Source organism: Oryx dammah, unplaced genomic scaffold (genome assembly GCF_014754425.2).
Source record: "Oryx dammah isolate SB20612 unplaced genomic scaffold, SCBI_Odam_1.1 HiC_scaffold_28, whole genome shotgun sequence".
Lineage (NCBI taxonomy): Eukaryota > Metazoa > Chordata > Mammalia > Artiodactyla > Bovidae > Oryx > Oryx dammah.
The window spans coordinates 99,626,922-99,642,958 of NW_024070212.1; the positions used below are offsets into that span (position 1 = coordinate 99,626,922).

At 55.2% G+C, this 16,037-nt stretch overlaps 1 protein-coding gene across 14 annotated transcripts in view; it reads left to right on the forward strand.

The window, feature by feature from the left end:
* The window catches only part of ERI3 (ERI1 exoribonuclease family member 3), a 132,492-nt gene that overhangs the window by 97,915 nt on the left and 18,540 nt on the right, over positions 1–16,037 (forward strand). For 13 of the 14 annotated variants that reach the window (XM_040231379.1, XM_040231376.1, XM_040231372.1 and 10 more), the window contains one exon: positions 9,556–9,655. The exons of the other annotated variant lie outside the window; for it this stretch is intronic. In XM_040231379.1, the coding sequence (XP_040087313.1) occupies positions 9,556–9,655 (100 nt within the window). The remainder of the gene's footprint in view (positions 1–9,555; positions 9,656–16,037) is intronic. 14 annotated transcript variants of the gene reach the window in all.

Here is a 16,037-nt window from a genome sequence, read left to right on the forward strand (position 1 = left end):
CTGGGTTAAGTGAAGGTGGAGATAACAGGAGAGCAGAGGCCAGGATGTTGGGTGTGCCCAGAGAGCCTTAGCTCTGGAGACACTGGTGTTCAGCCTTCCTAGTTTCCATCCAGACAGCAGAGGAAGAAGGGCCTCGTTGGCCCTCAAGGCTTATTCTCTACCCAGGTGATCTTACCCAGTCCTGCAATTTCCTGCACCACCCCTGTGCTTTCCAAGGACTTTCTTGAACTGAGCTCCTGGCCTGCATGTCCACCTTCCACAGGCACATCACCTTGGAAGTCGCATTGAAGGCCATCTTAGTCCTTCTTGGTTACTCCCCCCAAGGCTGGTTTCTCCCTTGGGGCTCTTGTCGGATCTCAGTCCCCCACCCTGTGTGAGCTGACATGTGTCTCCTTCCAGCTTGGAAGCTGCTTGAAGTCAGTGGCCTAGCGTGGTTGATCTCTGGCACTGGGCACAGAGCTTGGCACGTGGATTTGCTCATGAGGTGTGTGTTACATGAACACACCAGCAGAGAGAGAGGGCGGTCTGGGAGGAAGGTGGAAGCACTTTTTCCGTTTTCTGCATGCACAGGGGAGAAGGGAAGGTGTGTGCTGGGTCCCAGCATGCGCATGCCTTCGCGTGTGAGGGCTGGGTGGCTGTGGTGGTGGTGGTGTCACATGCCCGATGAAGGATTATATTTTAATTTGGAAAGCACTTTAGAAACTTAGAGTGCTTTGCCTAAGTGCTGACTGCTATTAGTGTCTCCTTTTTATTAGGAAAAAGGACATGATTTTTCTCTTTCATCTTCAGGCCTGTCTGACTTCTGAGCGTCAAACTTAGCAAAATGCCTGCCCCTCACTGAGGACTAGTTACATGCCAAGTTCAAAGCTTTGGACTTGAAACACAAAATTCTGCTTTGCAGACTGGTTTCTGACACCCCTGAGGGGATTAGTCCTGACAGCTCAGTATCAGGAAGGGGGTGGGAGAGACAGGGTCACTTGACATTGTTCAGGCTGCAATCCCAAGCCCCTCCCTTCTCCATATAGGCCTGGGGGGAGGACGTAAGAACTTGGACCATTTGTGGGGGACAGGGGAATGACTCCAGTGGTCATCAGAAACCTGCTTATCATGCAGTACTCAGGGCCAAACTTCAGAGAGAGAACTGGGGAAGAATGGCCCCTGGAAGAACTGGGTCTGCTCAGCTCAGGGATGACAGGGCCAAAAGGCAGAGACACCACAGCTGTTAGACTTGGTGATGTTAAGAGCTGCCAACACAAAGGACTAGGGCAGAGGGAAGAATTCTGACTCAGGAGGCCATGAGGCAGGAGCTTGCCTTGTGCCCTACCAGCACCTTTGGGGGCCTTGCTGGTCTGAAGGAAAGGTCACACCCCTCCCCATGGAGAAGATCTGGTGCCGCAATGGCTCAGAGGTCTGGAAGGCCCAGCTGCCTTGTAGTTGGGCCTCTCTGTGTGGCCTCTGCCCCAGGCTCTTGCCTGAGCAGCCACAGGACAGATAGCACCTGGGTCTCAGTCTGGCCTATGTCTGCCAGCCCTGGATGCTGAAGGCTCTGCCCATGGCTCTGAACCTGAGAGGCAGAAGCTTTGGCCCATCTTGCTAGTGCTTTGCAGTTCCCATCTCCTAATCGGGTCCTAATCTGGGGGAGCTAGGGCGGGGGTGTGGTGGGGGAGTACGTTGAGCCTTCTGCCTTAACTGAATTTCCATACCTCCTGTTGTTAATTATAGAGATGTAATAATGCGATTAGTGCACGATTAAAAAAAATCCCTGATATGATTACCATGGATTTAATATCACATGATATATCATTATATCGTTATGCAGTGACAGATGTAATTGAAATACACTTATTGGAGCCGGGGGTGGTGTTTCATTCAATCCTCAGCACCCCGGGGAGGAAAGGGCCGGATCCAAAGAAGCAATGGGAGAGAAAATTGTAATGAAAACAAAGAAAACCCACAGTGTGGCTTTCTCCCTGGGCAGCTGGCTCGGGCTGACCTGCTGCCTTGACTTGGTGGCACGTGGGGCCCCAGACAGGCCAACCTCTTCTCTGGGGGCTCAGGCAGCAGGGCTTATGCTCCTTACCTGCTTCTCTCCCCAGAAGCCTCAGTGTCCCCAAGTCCTCTCTGACTCGGCAGAGAAGCAAGGGCTCTGGGAACATGAGGGAGATCGCTCCACCTAAAAATAGACTCAGGACCCAAGGGATCAAACTGAGCCGGCAGCTGTCTTCCAAATAATTGTGGGTCCTGGACCTGTAGTGCAGCTCCTGCCTTTGCTGTGGTGGTGGTCCCATGTACTCGAGGCAGCTGTCCTGTTGTTCGGCAGTGAGCGGGAAGGTTAAGTACACAGAGAAGATAATTATCCCACTCAGGTTCTGTTGATGGACAGAGGCAGCAGCAGCAGCTCTGGTGCCCCTGAAGTGTGTCGGTAGCCAGGGAACACTGAACATGCAGAACTGCCGGCTGGGGGTGGGAAGGATGGTCTTGTGCCACCTGATGGGAGTGTCCTTCCTTTTGCTGCTATAGCTGTGTTGCCCAGGTCTCTGCTGGCCTGAAGAATGGAGTCAAGGCTATCTATAAGCCCAGAGAGTTCAGAAAAGGAGGAGACAGAAGTAGTCTCCCCTTCTTTCCTAACCCGGGTAGCTGAGCCCTCAGTTCCAAGGACGGCTGGGGATGGGGTGGAATTGCTCTTCTGCTAGGCGAGATCATCCATGGTTCCTGAAGGAGATGGAATAAGACTGGCAGGAGCAGCCTCTCCAGAAACCAGGCCTGGCAGAGTTATGCCCTTCCCTCAGTGGAGACCGTTCAGAGAGAGCAGATACAGTCCCACCCCAAGAGACTCCCAGCATCATGGGGCAACAGATGTGTAAACAAATCTAATATTCCAGGTGCTGCTCAGAGTCGGGGTGTGTTTAAGGAAGGGAAGAGTCAGGAAGGCTTGCTAAAGAAACGTACTTTTTTATGTATATACATTAAAAATTTTTTTTTTCTTAATTTTTGGCTGTGCTGAGTCTTCATTGCTGTGCACGTATTTTCTCTAGCTGCAGCGAGCAGAGGCTACTTTCTAGTTGTGGTGCGCAGGCTTCTTGTCGCGGTGGCTTCTCTTGTGGTTCGCAGGCTTAGTTGCCCTGTAGCAAGTGGAGTCTTTCCAGAGCAAGTGGAGTCCCCTGCATTGGTAGGCTGGATTCTTAACCACTGGACCACCAGGAAAGTTGAAGGAAAGTACTTTTGAACTGAATGCTGAAAGAAGAGTATGTGTTCATTAGGGATAAAAACTGGGAGAAGGCAGAGGGCACCCTAGGTAGGCTAAGGAGTTGCTCAAGTAGAGTCTTGGGGGACATAAAGCAGCAATCCCAGGACTTGAGGAGAGGTAAGGAAGAAGAAGGGAGCAAGGCTGACTCCCTGCATCTCTGGTAGACCAGGTAGATGGTAAGAGTTTTCATTGGGATTGAGGAGCCCAGGAAAGGGAACACTTTGGAGAGGAGATGTTGAAATGGGTTTTAACCCTATTGAAAATGAATTTCCTGAGTGGACTCCAGGTGGAAATGCCAAGTGGGCAATAGAAGATATCTGTTTGACACTTAAATAGTGGCAAAGAATAATCGATTTGAAAATTGGACAGGTTGAAGACCAGAGAGTTGAGCGAATCACGCAGGGAGAGTAGTAGAGCACAGACAGAAACAGGCAGGGAGCAGGCAGGAGCCACACGTGACCAGGTGAGACTCTACAGGAGACTGTGAGGAAGGACGTCAGAGAAGGGGAACTCAGAAGAGTTTGGGTGGAGCAGCTGGAGGCTGGCTGGGCACCTCTCTCTCTCTCCATCTAGTCCCAGGGCTTCTCCACATGGTCTCTCCTCCTGGACTGACTTGGGCTTCCTCACAGCATGGCTGCCTTAGAGCAGTCTGACCTCTTACAGGCAGCTCAAGGGTCAGGGAAAGTGTTCTAGCAAATGAGGAGGAAGCTGCCTTGGCTTTTCTGAAATAGCCTTGAGATCACACAGCATTACTTGTGCGTCACTCTTTTGGTTGAGGTCATAACAGAAGCCCACCCCTTTCCAAAGGGGTATAGACTCCCCTCTTAACGGCAGGTTTATCAGAGTCATATCAGAAGTAGACAACATGTGAGATTGAAGGTAATGTTAATGACCATCACTGGCAAACACAGTCTGCCGTAATCAGTGTTAAGCTGAACCTGGAAAAAGGAGTGATAGCATTCTCAAAGACAGTCTGCGTTTTGCGTGATGGCACCAAGAACATGTGGGGATAGAGGTGGGACTGGGTGCTCCTGAGTCACCTCAGGTATACCTGGGAGAAAGAGCTAACATCCCATCTTATAGTACAGGAAGTTGAGGCTCAGAGGTTTCATGACTCATCCAAAGTTATGGTGTGCTTTTTTTTAAAAAAACATATTTATTTGTAATTGGGGGATAATTGCTTTATAATGTGTTGGTTTCTGCCATACCTCAGCATGACTCAGCCATAGGTATACACATGTCCCCTCTCTTGAACCACCCTGCCACCTCCCACCCCATCTCACCCCTCTAGGTTATCACCAAAGTTACACTGCTAATAACTGGCAGAATTGGGAACCAACTTCTGAACGCACAAGCTTTCCATGAGGCCCGGGCTGCTGGGTATGCCATCCTCGTGTATCTCTGTAGCCTTGGTGTTTGGTTTACCAACTATCGACATGTCCGGTTAAAGAAAAGATTAGGTAGTAGTTCTGTCTGTCAGACTTCCTCTCCTGCATCCTCCAGAGTATCACCTCCCTGTCTTTGTCTGTTGGGCGTTTATGGGAAACACAGGTGATTTGATTTGGTTCCTCGTCTTGGGAAATGGCCCCTCCGCCATAGGCCACCCCTCAGGGTGACCTCGTGGGGAGTCAGACGTGCCGCTGCCAACTTTCAGGTTCTGGGTTTTCTGCCAGTTTGTGCTTCTCTTTGTGGTCTGAGCTGGGTTCTAGCCCCAGCCACTGCCCTGCCCACGCTGTGTCCAGCCGACTCTCAGGGCCCTGGTGGGTGGTGAACCAGTGGGCAGAGCCACCCTAGCAGTGTCAATGCCTCCTCTTTCCTCTTTGAAGGATCTGATGCTGCTGCCGATGAGGGCTACTTCATCTATTAAACCGAATACACTTGTCGCAGCTGCTAAGCCCTCGTAAGCCGCCGGGTGCCGTGTTTGTGATGGGACTGACAGTGCATGGAGGAGGCTGATTATACACGATTCCATTTCGCGGGCCCAGCAATGTAATTTCACAGGGCGATCAGCGTTTGCATGTAATAGCAGGCTGTGCTGAGGTGTCAGAATATTAAAGGCGCTAATGGCAAAGCTCCCTGTTACACAGGGGGCCACCCGCCGCGCCTACAGCAGGGCTGCGCGGCAGGCCCGTCGCAGATGGCTGGCCACTAAGCTAATGGGGCAGCAGCCAAGGCAGGCAGAGCTGCGAGAGGGGAGAGCCAGCCGGGAACAGCTCGGCACCTGCTTCCCTGCGCATGGAAATTACAGCAGCTCAGGGGAAGGGAAGTGTGCATGCTTGCCTGGCACAGGGCTGGGGTGGGTGGCTTGGGAGGCCCAGCATCTTTCACCCTGACTCTGCCTGCCCTGGAGAGGACTCGTCAGTCATCCTTCCCCCTGCCCCACCGTCTGGCCAGGAACCCTCAGCTGGGCAGGTGGGCCCTACTAGCTAGGAGAGGTGCAGCTGGAGAAGTGGCATCCAGAGAATTTGGGAACCAGCATGGGACAGGGGCTTGGGCACAGGCTCTGGCTCTCAGATTTCTGCCCAGCACTGATCAGGTCAGAAAGCTTTTGGGTCCCTTACCCCAGGCCCCACAGATTGGCAGAAGAGAGAGAGGGAGTGAGGATAGGAAGCAGGCAGGAGTAAAGGGGGGGCGGTAGATGGTACTCGAGCCCCTTGGCTGATGCCAGCATTGCACGGAGCTGGGAGACAGCACCTCAAGATGTCTCCACGTTTTCCGCCCCAGCCCAGCCCTTGCCTGTTGCCATCCAGCTTGCTCCTATCATCCTCCTTTGTCCTTGCTGTGTCTTCTTTCTGGTGCCTCCAGTACCGCTCCCTTCAGGAAGCTCTCCTAGTCATCTCCAGCATGGGCCAGTCTGTCTCTGGTGTCCTTGTGGGCAACACACAGGGTTCAGCATCCCCGATTCTCCTGCTCTGGTGGCTCTCTGGTGCCAGCCTTGACCCCTCTGCCAGAACTTGTAAGACACAGCCCACATCACCTTGCCCTGAGCTGGGCTCCTGGGAAGGCTCTGCTAAGATTCACAGATGGATGTAATCTCTGAGGGAGGGCGTCGGGAGGGGCGTAGGGAATGGAAGGATGGGCTGAGTCACCTGAGGGAGAATTTGGTGCCTGTGTGGATGTGTATACCCGTGCTCAATGGTGTGTGTATCTGGGGAGGGGTAGGGACTTTAGCAGTGAGTGCCGGGGGTGGTGGGCCTGAAGGTACAGGCCCAGAGGGGCAGCAGGAACAAGATCCGGAACACGCAGATAGACGCTTAGGTGGCGGAAGAACCCTGTGTTCTCTGCTGTCTGCTAGCTGTGCTGAGGGGTGCCTGAGATAGTAGGAGCTGGGGGGAGCTGTGGTGCTGTGCCCTGGGACTGTGCCTCGGGGGGGTTCCACGAGGCAGGCCATCACGTCGGAAGGTTCGGCTCTGTAGAGGCGCGTGGCAGTACCTGGAGGAGGCCTGCCAGGGTTCTCTAGCATGGGGAGAGCCCAGGCTGAAAGAGAGCAGTTTTAATTAACCGTTTTTAATATCATTTTGGACTTCGGCTGGTACGTGAAGGCCCGGCTGGAAGCAGCATTTGTAAAAATTAAATCCCTCTTATTAGGAGCTTGGCAGACCCATGTGCACGCGCCTTCCCTGCCCCCGCCCGCACCCCCGGAGAAAGTGCTGGCTGAGGCCATGCCATGGCAGCAATTGGTTAGCATGCCTTATCTGGGAATAGGAGACCGTGGGGCGTGCCACTGGCGGCCACAGCAGAGACGCCAATTCATCTCACCCTGGCTCTGACAAGCTAGACTGCCCTTCCTGAAAGGCATTCGTCAGGCGGGACTGGGCTGCCGCCTTGTCTGGTACCCCTGCTTCCCCCCTGTGGGCCCCGGCTTGCCCTGGACCAGCCAGGCCCTCCTGGGCTCTGCTGCCCCCTCACTTTCCAGTCTGCAGAAGATCTTGGGGAGTCATCATTATAATAATAATCTAATCACGGTGACGCATTGGGGCAGGCGCCTAATGTTATCTGAAGTGGTCTTCCCGCTTAGCGGCGATAAGGCTCAGGATGACGCGCAGATAACGCCAAGCTGCCCTGTCCCCGAGCCGCACACAGAGCAGAGGGGCCTCCGCAGCCCTGCCGCCCGCCCGCCGCTTTAAGCCGGGAAGCGGCAGCACCTGCTAATGCAAGTGTTTAATATTTGATGGGCTGGGATAAAGCAGGATCACCTTCGAATTGAATTGAGTGTCAGCCGAGAATCTATTACTGAAATTCGGGTGTGATTTGACAGCAAAGTAGACGGTGTTATTCTTCACTAGTTACCGCAATCTTCTCCCCGACATCACTTAAATATTTTTTTCTTTGCTTGAGTAAACACACATTATCCTTCTTTTTTCCCCCTTCCTTCCCTTTTTCCTTTTTAGAAGGGGAAAAAAAAAAGAAAGAAAACCCATCCAGCTTGCCTTCTCCAGGCTGATAGAGTAGATTGTTATTTCTTTATTTGTCCTATTAAATGGAATTTCTGATCGTTTAATCCGGCCTTTGTAAGTGATTTTAAAGTACTTGAAAGGCGGCCCGCCACTGCTCTCTGGCCCACTGCGCTCCAGCCGCGGCCCTGACCATGCTCAGCAGTTCCCCCAGCTGTGCACCGCCCACCGGCTGCTCTCCCTGCTGCCTGCATCCCGGCGCTGCCCTGGCTCCGAGCCAGTGTCTTCTCCCCTGTCCTTGAGCCTCGTGCTCAGCCCCCGATTTGTGGGTACAGTTGTGGCCTGGGGAAGCGTGGGAGAGCGGGCTGGGAAGTCGGGCGGTGGCTGGTACCCCTGTGGTCAAGCAAAGCGGCTCTGGAAGGAGCTGAGGTTGAGGTGCACTCTCTCCTGGCCTCCCAGGGCCCACAGGGCTGACACTTGATTCCTGCAGCTGGGAAGGAAGGGTGCCAGCTCTCTGCTCAGCCCCTTGGTCCTGGCACAGCTTGCGTGTTCAGCCTCCTGTGCTCTGTTTTGACCCCGTGCTGGGCACTCTTCCGCTGGGAGGCAGTCGGTCGGTGGTGGGATGGGGACTTCTCTGGCCCAGTGGTGGACGGGAGCTCTGTAGTGCCTGCCTGCCCATGGCTAACAGTCACCTTAGTTCCACCAGTGGACTCACCATCCAACTTCTGGGAACTTACCCAAACATCATTTGCAATGATCACTGTCTTAACCACCCTGTCACCTTCCTGCCACTGGGAGAAGGACAGCTTGGTGCTGGGGATTTCTTGGGAGAAGAGATGGGTACTGTTTGAAGGGTCAGCTAGCTATGCAAGCCCACTGATAGAAGCGTGGGACTTGCTGGCAGGCTGAATAGGAATTAAACCCCTGTTGGGCCACTTAATAGCATTCTGACCCTTGTGAGTCTCTTCTTTCTGGGCCTCAGTTTCCTCATCTGTGATAGCTGGTTGTCATGCCTGTAAGGGATGTGAGAGGAGGCGCTGTCCCTGCTTGATGTGTGCCCCACCCCCCGACCATGGAGGAGGTGGGTGGTGGCCTGAGGACAGAAGGGGGCAATGGAGTGCTGGGGGCTGAACAGATCGATGCCCCCAGCGCTTGCTTCCCCAACCCCAGGAAAACAATTAAGTACAGATCGATGGGTGGCCGCTTTGAATATGCATAAGTGAGCACTTGACCTTCAGCGAGATCTGCTTCCCACCACACACACACACACACACACTCACACACACACACACACACTCACACTCTTCATGTGCTCCCCTCACAGCTGCTTGAGTCGGCCAGGTGACCTTACCCGTCTTCAGTTGAGGCCCATATGGCACTCAGCTCCACAATCTGGCCTACCTCCAGGTCAAAAGCACCTTGACCACAGGCATTTGGCCGGCCCCCTCGTCTCTTGCTTCAGTTTTCCTGTCTTTGGAGTGAAGTCTGGATATATTGATCTCCAAGTCCCTCCCACCACCAGTCTTTGTGACCAGTAATACCCAACGAGGCCCAGAGACTCTGGATGGAGGGGAGGGGGGTTGCATGATGAAGGGGATGCCTGGTGGGAGGAGGAGTCTTAAGAAGGAGGATCTTAGTAAATGAGAGCTCTGGAGAGGAGCTTGGTGAGGGGCACCCCATGCGGGCTGGGGACCTCTGATGGGGAGACACCCAGGAGAGAGGGAGCTCTGAAGGTGGAAAGGGTTTTCTGGAGGGACTTTGGTGGAAAGGGGACCCAGCAAGTAGGGAGGACTCTCATGAAGTGGTGTGATGAGAGTAAGCCCTTGCTGGGAAGACATGGGGGGCTGGGGGTGTTGGTGAGTGATGGGGTTGGGTCAGGGTCTCTGGTAACCACTCTTGCCTCCTGTCTTCCAGGCTTACAGCTTCGCCATGGGCTGCTGGCCCAAGAATGGACTTCTAGACATGAACAAGGGCCTCAGCCTGCAACACATAGGCCGGCCCCACAGCGGCATTGGTCAGTCCCTCCACACATCCCCCTGGCAGCTTGGTCAGTCCCCTGCCCACATACCCCAGTCCCGTGGCACACAGAGGGGTTCTGGGGCTCATTCAGTGCTCCAGCAGGGTGATCTCCGTAGCTGGGGGGAGCGGGGAAGGAGGGGTGGAGTGAGGGGAGAGTGGAACCTGACTGCTGGAAAGGGTCTCTCAAAACAACTTTCAGGAGGAGGCTGGGGTCTGGGCTTTGGGTGGATCACAGGTGGCCTTGGATTCAGACCAAGGGATCCCACCCTGGGTTGCATCTCTGGCGGGTGATGTCCTCAGAGGGGTGGGCACATCAGCCTACCCACCCCCCTGGAGCTGGAGAAGGCTGTTTAATATTGTTTCAAGTCTGTGGCCACTAAACTGGGCGATCAATGGGAGTTAAGGAGATGAATTATTTAAACCTCACCAGCTTTTAATTAGTCGGGGTCCTTCTGACCGATGGCTCCGTCCACAGGGTATTGAACTGCCCCGTAGGAGCAGCAGCCGCCACTGAGTGGGGCCTGGGCTGGGAGGGGCCACTTGGGGTACCAGATGGGGGTGCCTCCTCAGGGGGATTGCTCTGTGGGAGGGGGCTGGTTCTAGGCACGGGAGGCTCTGCTGGCTTCTTATATACCATTGTGGACGTGTGTCTGTGAAGGGGTGAATGGCATCTTCAGCTGCCTGTCTCTGTGTGTGTGTCTGGGAGTTTGTAAGTGTCCCTGTAATGTGTCTTTTTGAGGGATGCGTGTATGTGTGTATGGGTCACAGTGTTCTGTGTATACCTTCCTGAGGGCACCTGTCTCTGTGGAAGCAACCATCAGCCTGTGTGTGTATCCATCAGAAAACGTGTTTGTTCATTTCTGTGCATCTCATTTGGTGTGTGTGTCTGCACACGTGTACATGCAAATATTTTCAAGCAGGGTACTTGACAGGCATAGACTTTGTTCCAAGCGGGGAGGAGCAGGGGTGTTCCTGGGTGATGTTACGCATTAGCATAGCCTGTGTACCTTTGTGGAGGTATGACAGGGAAGGGGCCCAGCAAGATACACTGAAAGGTGTCCAGTCACCTGCTACAGACTGGCCTCATCCTTTCCGCAGACACTGCAGGTGCCTGCTGGGGCCGGGCATGCTGAGCGGATGGTCCTGTCCTCAGGGAGCTCCTGGGAGGAGGCAGAGACTGAACTGGGCAATCTCCACCCAGGGTGCTCAGGGTCGGGATAGAAACACCTGGGCTACCCCAAGGATGGTTTCCCTGCCCTCAGTTGCCAAGGGCTTCTTCTTCATTTACATTTCACTACTTGAGGATGCCCCCATATCATTTTTATTGGCCCTCAAGGTTCTCTTGGGGTCCCAGGGGAAAGAGGAAGTGGCCATCAGGCCTGGGGAATTGGGAATCCCCCACAACTGCTGTTCCCTCCCATAGGAGCTGTTTTATACAGCCTAGAGGAGACCCCAAACCTATCATGCTGATAGGCCTTTGAAGTCCGCAGGAAGTTTCCTAGAGAAGATGAGACTTGAGTCGAGGGATCCCTGAAGGATGAATAGGAGTTTGCTAGGCAGACAGTTGGGGGAAGGGTTTTCTACTTTGGGGAGGCCATCTGTATACCAAAGCGCAAGGGCAGGAGGAAGCCTGTTGTGATGAGAGGACAATTTTGGACATCTGCAAGTAGTTTCCTGTGACTGGAGTGGAACATTTGGGTTAGGGAATGAAATGGCTAGAAGATAAATGGGGAAATAAGCCAGCCTTGAATGCCAGGTCAGAGGATGTGGCTTTTTGTGAGGTTTTAAGGAGACAGGAAAAGACAGGATCAGAGCTCTGGTCCAGAATCAATGAGGCAGTTGAGTGCTACACACACTAGTTCTAAGTAGGTGCTCAACAAGCGCTCTGGTGGATGAACGGACAGCGAGTGAGCAATGAATCAGGGCAAGGGTGTTGGGCAAGCGAGGGAGCAGAGAACCGGGCCCGTGGGAAGGCGTGTTGGCCCAGGGAAAGAGGAGCTGCCAGAGGCAGAGGGGCTGACAGGGCTAGGGTGATTCACCCCACGCAGCCTTGAGCGGGGCTCCCTGCTTCTGTGTATCTGTCCTGGGGGCATTTGTGAGAGGAAGGGGTGCCTTGTTCCCACTCTTGGCTGCCTCCTGGGACTCAGTGATGGTGTTCTTGTCTGTTCACCCATGTTGGCTCTAGGTGGGGACCCTTGAACTATTCCCTCCTTCAGAGAAGAAGGTGTTTCCCTCTGGGTGGGCCCCAGGGGACCACCCAATGCTCTGGCTGCTGGCAGCAAAGTCAGGGCTTTGGAGCTAGCAGCAGTTCAGGCCCTGTGACCTTAGATCAGAGGCAGTGCCACCTGTCTCCCTGGGCTGTTAGGAACAGCTGGCTCAGTCTGAGCGCACAGTGGGTGCTCCAGGAGCTGCCTCCTCTGTTGCTCTGCCCAGGGCACGGGGGGCTCCTGGCACTCGATCCTTGTACTCGTGAATGAAGGGGGCTGCCCTGCCAGCTGCTGGCTGGCTCTGAGGAGTGGGTGAGGGTGCTTGGAAGGAAGGGAGGATGCAGGGCATTAATTGGGCTGGGAGAGGCGGGGAGGGGAGGTGCAGATTTTGAGCGGTGAGGTTAATGGCCCTCGCGCCAAAGAGACAGCTTTAATGAGCTTCAGCTGGCGGTGCCCTGAGTTACTGTGCGTGCTAAAAGGGTCGCGCTGTAAGAGTTTGATGTGGACTGCTTCCCAGCCCTGGGGTCAGGGGTCAGCTCCTGTCACTGGCCACTCAGGCTGGTCCTCAGTGACATGGTGCTAATTAACTGTGTGAGGAGCTGCCAGCCCCAAGTGGGGAGTGGTATGTATCTTGCTGGGGGGTGAGGCAGCCTTGGTGACTCTGGGTAAGGGCTCTGCAGGTCCCATAGCTTAGCCCTCTCCAGGGGCTGCTGGCTTCTCCCGCAATGCCTTGGGTGGGGGGGAGTGGCAGGGTGTGCTGAGCTCCAATGATCCTGGCCCCTGGAGGAATCTCCTGAATCTCCTTCTAAGGTATGGGTGGCAGGGGAGGGCTGTGGGGCTTACCTGGCAGGGACTCCTGCTGGGCACTGGGGTGGTGGAGGTGCTGACAGAGTAAGGGGGCAGGTGTGCTGGAGGTTTGGCTGGCCAGGCAGGAAAGGGACCTTGGCTGTGGAATGGAGGGGCCCGCTGGGATAGATGTGCATGGCTGGGCTGTTTGAGGGGGAGCCGTAGGGTGTTTGGATAGAATGACCTGGTCAGAGCTGGTTCCAGTCAGTGCCATCTGAGAGTCTGTGTAGAAAGGACTAGCAATGAGAAATCACGGAAGGGGAGGCCACAGGGCAATCAATAGAGGGGGCAGTGGGGAGGGTAGGTGAGGGATGCACGCAGTAAGCTATGCGGGAGGTGGTGGTTATTCAGGGCCGGCCAGCTGGCCGTGGGCAAGGGGAAGGAGGTGGTGAACGGCTGCCTTGCACCTGCTGTTCAGGAGCTGTGGTAGGTGCTAAACCTGCATTGGTCCGGCCCCACTGAGCTCCGTAACCAGGATGGGGAGAGGGCGTGGCCCTGGGGACTGCAGTAGGGGGAGCATCAGGGATGGAACGCCTACCAGAGATGGGGCTCAGGGGCTGTCAGCGTGGCCTTGTGGTCAGGGAGAGACACTTCTTCCTGGGGGAGTGGATTCAGCCTCGCGACTCCAGGGAGCAGGGTGGCATGGAGCAGGTTGCAGGTGAGGGGGACTACACATTTGCAGAACTGCTGACTGGCTGTGTCAGCGGGCTCCGTTAGCGTTCTTGACTTGGGCGGCCTCCACAGGGGCCTGCTGAGTGGGCCTTCTTTCATTTCAGCAAGTGGTCAGCACAGCACATTCACATTATTTGGGGGCGCTTTGTATTAACTCATGTAGGTTCCATACAGTCTGATGAAAGCAGCCATCGTCATCCCCATTTTACAGATTGGGAGGCTGAGGCTCAGATGAGTAACTTACTTGCAGTCACACAGGCAGTCAGACCAAGGAGCCAGGATTCACTCTCAGGTCCATCTGAGCACAAAGTCTACATTCTTACCACCGTGCTGAACTAGGAGCACCTTTTTGGTGTTGGGCTTTGTGCTGCCAGCAGAGACAGTGAGGAAGAAAACAAGCTTACATTTGGCATTTCTCTCAGTGTCACATAAAACCCACAGGTCTTCGCAAAGCTTTGGTAGCAGCAGGTGAGGAAGAAAGGGGAAGGGGGCGTGGCCACCCTGGCACAGTCACCCTGGGAGCCAGGGCCCCCCCCCCCCTACACAGTGATTTCCGTTTGCCTTCCATCCAGGAGATCCTGCGCATCATCTAGGGGCCACCTCTCGGAGGGTCTTGCCTAGCCCTCCCAGTGTGAGTGCACAGAATAAATCCCTAGGCCCCAGTTAGAGGTAATGATCAGGCCCTACATACTTGACCTCCCTAAGGGCACGGCCTGGGCCTCCTTCCCTTCTTTCTTGTTGGAAATCCACACAGGAAACCTCAGTAAAATCTCCCCTGTTGTTGGGACATGGAGGCCCTGCAGACTGCCGGCGTCACAGGTGGGGCAAACAATCGAAACCTTCCCTGGTGCCCAGCTGGGTGGTCCTGCCCTGGCTGCTTAGCTCCTCTGCTCAGGGACCGGGGATTCCACAGGCTCCAGGTGAGATGGGATGGCAAGTCACCGGGTGAGCCCTCTCAGGAGCTTGCTGCCCAGCACAGTTTGGCAAGAGAGCTGGGCTGGCAGGTGGCTGGGTGGGGCCCGGCCCTGGGAGGCAGTGCCAGCCTGTAGGCTCCCCTGAAGGAGTGGGGTGTCTATCAGAGTCCAGTCAGAGCGCATTAGCTCTGTGACACGGATCTCATTAGCGCCCGTGAGAGATGTCACTGCAGGAGAATCGTCGGTTCGGGGAGATGCTTGTACCAAAAGGAAGAAAGGACAGTGACAGCCTTTTCTCTGCCGCCTCCGCCGCTGAGCTCCCTGGGCCGCCCGCCCTCCTCCTCGTGGTGGGGGTGGGGGGGTGGGGGTGCTGGCTAATGAGCTCGTCTGCAGTACAGCTCTGCCTTCCCCTCCTTGAAGTTCCCCGGTCCCTCTGAAGACCTTGGGCCCGGGATTAGCACACACCAAATGCCAGCACCCCCCTCCTTGCCCAGCAGGGAGTTCCTTCTGATCACCCTGCTCCTGCTACCCTGGGTGAGGGAAAGAGGTTGGGCTGGGACAGAGCCATTGGCAGAGGGGTCACTCCTGGAAGGCTCCAGCTCCTTTGCCTCCCTTGACAGGGTGACCATGTCCACTTCTCTGCAGTGGGCTCTTCCTTCCCAGAGTTCCCATCTTCCCCCCCCCCCCCATGACATCTGCTACCCATCCCTGCGCTGAACTCTCCTTCCAAGGCAGGGGAGAACGTGGGGCCTCTGGCCGAGGGCCCAGCAGGGAGGATGTAGATCTGACCTGGGACTTGCTGGCTGAGCTAGAGGGCTTCAGAATCAGCCAGAGCCCAGTCTGGGCTTCTTTGGATGACCTGAGGGTGGTGAAGTGTTGAGGTGAGGCCTCTGCGACCTGACAGACTTGTTCCTGGCCATCCTGGAGAGGCAGAGGGGTGTCTCGCCCCCCACTCCTGGCTTTGGCCATCCTCAGGGCAGGCGGGCTGGGAGGGGAGAAGTCAGCACAGCTTCTTTATGAGGAGCGGGGAGGGACAGCTGGAGTGTGTGTTTCCCCAGCACTACCACCCCCCTTCCCCCTCTCCCCCTACCCCATCCAGTTCTTTCTAGAGTGTCCCAGAGTAAATGATGAGCTGGGGGTGGTAGCTGACCACAAGAAGGGACAAGTCTAGGCATCCACAGGGCCTCCACTGGGCTGCCTGCATAGTGCTCAGGGCTGTTCACACCTTCCTCCCTGGGCTGGCGCACTCGGAGCCCAAGGAACATCTGAGGAACTGGCCCTTGCCAGATACAAGAGATGGAGAAATGGATGGATGGATGAGTGGAGTGGCGGACAGGCGAAGGAGGTTCTGGTGTCTGCCTGTGTGTGCTGTGTGTGTATGATGCACTGGGAAGTACAATCTTTGTTTCCCTACCTTCCTAGCCCCAGGCCCAGCTTGGCCTCCCCTTGTCTCTCTCTGTATCTCCTGTCAAACCATCGCAGACGTAAATGACAAAGAAATCAGAAAGACAGATCAATGCCGGCCAAATTAGCACTTGCAGATAGACTGTGCGGGGATGTCAGCGCCCTGACCCCTGGTGATCTTGCAGCCTCCGCTGCTGATATTATGCAAATTGCATCCATCTGGCAGGACCTGCGTGCTGGCTGCTCCTACTCAGAGGAGTAATGGGCTGGGGTGGGCGGGAGTGTCGGAGCAAGAGTCGTGGAGTGAGTGTGTGCATGTGTGAGCATGTGCTTG